The sequence below is a fragment of the Myotis davidii genome, unplaced genomic scaffold, assembly GCF_000327345.1.
Source record: "Myotis davidii unplaced genomic scaffold, ASM32734v1 scaffold124, whole genome shotgun sequence".
In the NCBI taxonomy this organism is placed as follows: domain Eukaryota; kingdom Metazoa; phylum Chordata; class Mammalia; order Chiroptera; family Vespertilionidae; genus Myotis; species Myotis davidii.
In genome coordinates, this window is record NW_006294677.1 from 113,628 (window position 1) to 118,547 (window position 4,920).

General features: G+C 41.7%; 1 protein-coding gene across 1 annotated transcript in view; it reads right to left on the reverse strand.

Moving 5' to 3' along the window:
* Positions 1-1,839: 1,839 nt before the first annotated feature.
* Positions 1,840-4,920, reverse strand: part of LOC102769233 (guanylate-binding protein 7) — a 21,247-nt gene continuing 18,166 nt past the window's right edge. The window contains exons 9-11 of the mRNA XM_006769040.2: positions 4,509-4,611; positions 4,036-4,229; positions 1,840-3,163 (exon numbers count right to left, since the gene is read on the reverse strand). Of these exons, the coding sequence (XP_006769103.1) occupies positions 2,990-3,163; positions 4,036-4,229; positions 4,509-4,611 (471 nt within the window). The 3' untranslated portion in view covers positions 1,840-2,989. The remainder of the gene's footprint in view (positions 3,164-4,035; positions 4,230-4,508; positions 4,612-4,920) is intronic.

Genomic DNA, 4,920 nt, shown 5'->3' on the forward strand with positions numbered 1-4,920 from the left:
TGGAGTAGGGCCCGGTACAGCATCAGGCTAGCTGCAGTCCATTAGTCCACTGTGTGTGTGGGTTCACATGGCCGTGGGGCATGTGAGTAGATATCGCGAAGCCAAGCATAAGCCGTGAGCCAAGTGTGCCAGGAGCAACCAAGAGAGAATGAGAGAGAGAGAACTCCTTTGTTTAGGGCAGTGGTTCTCAACCTTCCTAATGCCGAGACTCTTTAATACAATTCCTCATGTTGTGCCCTCCAACCATAACTGTGTGTGGGGGCTCACATGGCCGTGGGGCATGTGAGTAGATTTCGTGAAGCCAAGCATAAGCCGTGAGCCAAGTGTGCCAGGAGCAACCAAGAGAGAATGAGAGAGAGAGAACTCCTTTGTTTAGGGCAGTGGTTCTCAACCTTCCTAATGCCGAGACTCTTTAATACAATTCCTCATGTTGTGACCTCCAACCATAAAATTATTTTCGTTGCTACTTCATAACTGTAATTTTGCCACTGTTATGAATCGTAATGTAAATATCTGATATGCAGGATGTATTTAGGCGACCCCTGTGAAAGGGTCATTCGAGCCCCAAAGGGGTCTCGACCCACAGGTTGAGAACCTCTGGTTTAGGGGGTTATGTATCCCAAATCTTTGCACCCTTGCAACCATCACATCCATTCTGGCCAATGACTTTTGTTCCCAGGTGTGACTGACAGATAAGTACCTTTCCTATGTCATCCTAACTTCACTGGGCATGTGTCCATTTTCCCTTTGTTCAGTCGCCTTCCCTGAATGATTTGCAGGGAACATACCTATAATATCTGCCCTTTCCTTTGCCCCTTTTCTATTATTAATAACTAGTTAATTACAATGGTATCACTTTGACCTTTTCAATAACTTAACACTTACTTATTAATTTTCAAGAATGGCAGAGGCCTTTCCCTGAAGCCTATTATTAAGATTTGTGTAAACTTATTCCAAGGTATGCTTATTTTTGCTAAAGCTTAAAGATTTCTTCTTCTCTGCTTTTGCTGTCCTTCACCTCACTTCTGATCCTTCCTTTTGCTAAGTAGGGTTATTTCATATCACAATTCTCATGTTAACTGTTTACAATTTGTATTGTTGGTCATGTGTGTTGGGGAAATTTGATCTGGAAGCAGAACTCATCACTGCCCCTCATCCTTTTACCCACCATCCAGATGTGCGGCATACAGAGCATTCCTATGGTGACACCAATGTGTCTGGGGGCTGGATCCAGTGCAGGGCATCTGATTCCAGTAGCTTTGAATGGGGAAAATGAAAGGCTACTGAGCATGATCTCACGACCCTCAAGAAAGCAGAGCTGTGCTTGTAGATTCCACCCCTCTGTCAGCTGTGGGGATCATAGTCAATGAGAAATTGATCTTAATAACAAAAGCATAGTTTTGTTTCAACAGAAGCACCTTAAAGGCACACAAGAATTACAGTGCAAATGAGATTACAAAATACTGCCTCTTTGTTTACTATTTTAAATATCACAACTGCACTTTGAGTCAAAGGTGGTGACCTCATTGCTGGGTAATGGTCATGGGAGAGAAGCTTGAAGAAACCAGAACCCAGAGAGAGCAGGACAGCAGGTTCAGACAGGTGTTCATATCCTTTCTGCCTCATTAAGTCCATACTTCACTAGTTCCTAAAGCTGTGTCCTTTATTCTGAGAACCTAGAGAGCAGTAAATATAGTAAGAAAATGCTAGTTGGGGCCCTCTTGGATGTCAGCTCATAGAATCACTCCTATTTTTTAAACACCTGGTGTGTATATGGTGGGAGCCAAATATACAATGATGAAGATTATCAAGTAGATGAGATCATGAGGTAGTAGCGGAGACAGCTGTAAACGGGTCATTTTAATTTTGCAATTATATGAAAGTGCTGTGGTAGCTGGGAGATCAGCACAATGTTTAGCCCAAGGAAGAAACCTGATGCAATCTCGGGAAACCAGGAAATAGCAGTGGTGAGGAAGGACAGAAGCTGGAAAATGAAGGGAACGGGATGAGCAGCTGGGTCTTTGAGAAGTCTGTGTCCTGTGTGCAAAGGTCCAGAGTCAAGAGACTATAAACAGCATGTGGAATTACAAGCAGTTCATTCTAACCACAAAGGTCTTACGCCCTACACCGTTGAAAAGAATTCTTAAAGTGTTGAGCTGACCCTGAAAAATTTTTTCCTTCTAATTCACCATCTTTATAAATGTGGGGCAGGAATTTGGAGATGATTCCAATGGACATCCCAGTAGACTTTATATCTGAACATAAATTAGGAAGAAATTCCAGGACCTATTGAGAGGCACAAAGGACAACAAAGTTAAGATGCACATCTTGTAACTTCTGTTTCTTGCTGTAATAAGTGCACTCTTTCTGTTGAGCATTTAAAATTTTGATGTTTATTTGCCACAGTTTGCATTGTCCCTAGAAAATAGGAGAGACTGCCAGGTTCCTGAAACCTTTGCCAACATAATGTCCTATCAAAATGTCCTTCTGACAGATGACACAAGTACCTTCTACTTTTACTTCGCATATCTTTATAATCAGTAAAGTTAAATGTTTTATTTCTTATACTTTTGCCCATTTAAAAAATATCTTTGTTGCTCTTTGCTCTCACATTCATAACGATCATTATAGCTGAAGAAATAAAAGAAATAATTATACAGATTGCCAATATTTTTCTCATCAAACCATTTGTCTTTCTGCCTTACTTAAACATTTACTATGAATAAATCATCTTTTAACTTGTTTTTCATTTCTTTAAATTAATTAATTCAATCAAAAGCGACCTTGTTATGTTTGTTTTGTACATTAGACCCTGGTATTTTTTGGTAATCACTCTTTATTTTTAAGCTTTTCTTGGGCAAAACTACCATGGCACACATACTAATAAAATGAGCCACAGTGTTATGCTATTATAACATAAGGAGCCTTTTATAATATCTTTACTAAACATTCTCGGCCTACCTAAAAAAAGAAAACTGGCCTATTTTCTTCATTGGACCAGGGAGTGCTCGAGTAGTACACTGGCTGCCATATAAAAGAGCTCTACAAATATTGAAGGCCAGATGTTTTCAGTTTCTTGAATCTCTTCTTTTAATTGATTTATCTCTTTCCTCATCTTCTCAGATTCGTTTTCAAATCCCTCAATAAGTAGTTCTTCTTGAATCTGTAGAAGAGGAGAGAATTCCCTTTTGAAAATCCCAATTAGCAGCACTTTGTATTTAACAACTGAACACCTAAGCACATGTTCTATTTTTCTACTAACTTAGATGCTCTTTGATACATTTGACCAAAAATTTCCAGATATTTGGACCTCATAGTGGGAGTATCCATTCTTTAAACTTTCTAAGATCCCTCAATGTGACTTCACTGGTGGTGGGGAAGAGCTGGGTTGGGTCAGGCCTGAAAACTATGCTTGAAAACTGTTCCAGCCCTGAGGATGTTCTTTGGGAAGGTTGGAGGTTCAATTCAAATGATTTCTTGATTCCACTGAAGTAGGATGACTACACGCATGGAACACATGAAACACATAATGGGAATTTCTGACTCTCTATAGTACACTGGTTATCAAACTCCAGATTAGGACAGAGCACACATTTTACTCTGGGTGCAGAGAATAAATCAGGCAGATCTGGAAACGAATGCAGCAAACATTAGAGCTTTCTGCATCCTATCTAGCATATCCGGTACAATCTGACATCTTCCACCAGATGGATCTACATGAAGTCTCTTTGATGGTTGTAGCAAACATCCTAAGGACTACAGGACTAAGGTCCTATTCACTCGGGGGCACAATGAGCCAGTTCAGGAGTCTGGGGCATGTCATTTGCACCCTGCAGACTCTAATGCCACAGAAGGTGCCGAATCATAGACTTAGGGCTTTAGAATGACCCGATTAATTTGGCATTTCACTGACTCATATGCCTTTGGGTTTCCTTCAGGGTTTATGACTTCAGTTAAATGTTTTGTCCTCCCCTTCACGAGGACCCAGGTTATTGAATGTCCTCTATCCACTGCCCAGACCGCACCGGGACTTACCTTCTGCTTGTGCTCCAGCATCCTTTCCTGCTCCTTCAGGCGGCTTTCACTTTGTCTCCTAATCTTCTCCTTCAGTTGGACTAAGTGTTCCTGGAAGCTTTTATCTTGAGCATTCATTTTTTCCAGCTGTTCCTTCTGTTTCTGTCTTAGCAGCTCCTGTTCCTTCTCAGCTTCCCAATTCTTGGCACGCTCAGCTGTTCCCCAAGGGTTTCACAGAGGAAAGAAAATAATTTATGCTCAGCTGTACCCTCCTAAGCTCAGAGATTAAAGGAATTTTAAAATGGTAAGGAGAATGTGATGGAAAGGCATTAATTGGCCGATTGAGCTACCAGAACCCCCAGGTTAGTTTCAGTTTAGTTGACTTGTTTAACAGGACCAGAAGCGCCTTGTTTCAGGAGGGTTTTGCTCTCACACGTGTTGCAGGCACTGCAGGAACTTCCCCTCCCCTCTGTGATCAGAGCCCTGTCCTATACCTGCTAGAGCCTTCTCCCCATCAGTGAGGGATTTGTCTGCCTGCAGGATGGATTCCTTTGTTGCAGCCTGTGACTGTATAAAACTCTGGAGGACCTCATGTGCCTGAAAAAAAAAAAAGGAGGAGCAAGGAGTCTTGTTCAATAAAACTACAAACTTGACCCTGTAAATTCTTCATCATTCTTCGGATCCCACAGTGGTTCCCTTTCTTCCACAATCACAATAAAAAACCCAGCCCTGGCCCATATGGTTCAGTTGTTTGGAGCTTTGGCTCTTACTTTAAATGGTTGTGGGGTTGATTCCCAGTCAGTACACATACCCAGGTTGTGGGTTCTATCCCCAGTCCGTGCATGTGTGGGAGGCAACCAACTGATGTCTCTCTCTCTCTCTCTCTCTCTCTCCCTTCCTCTCTGA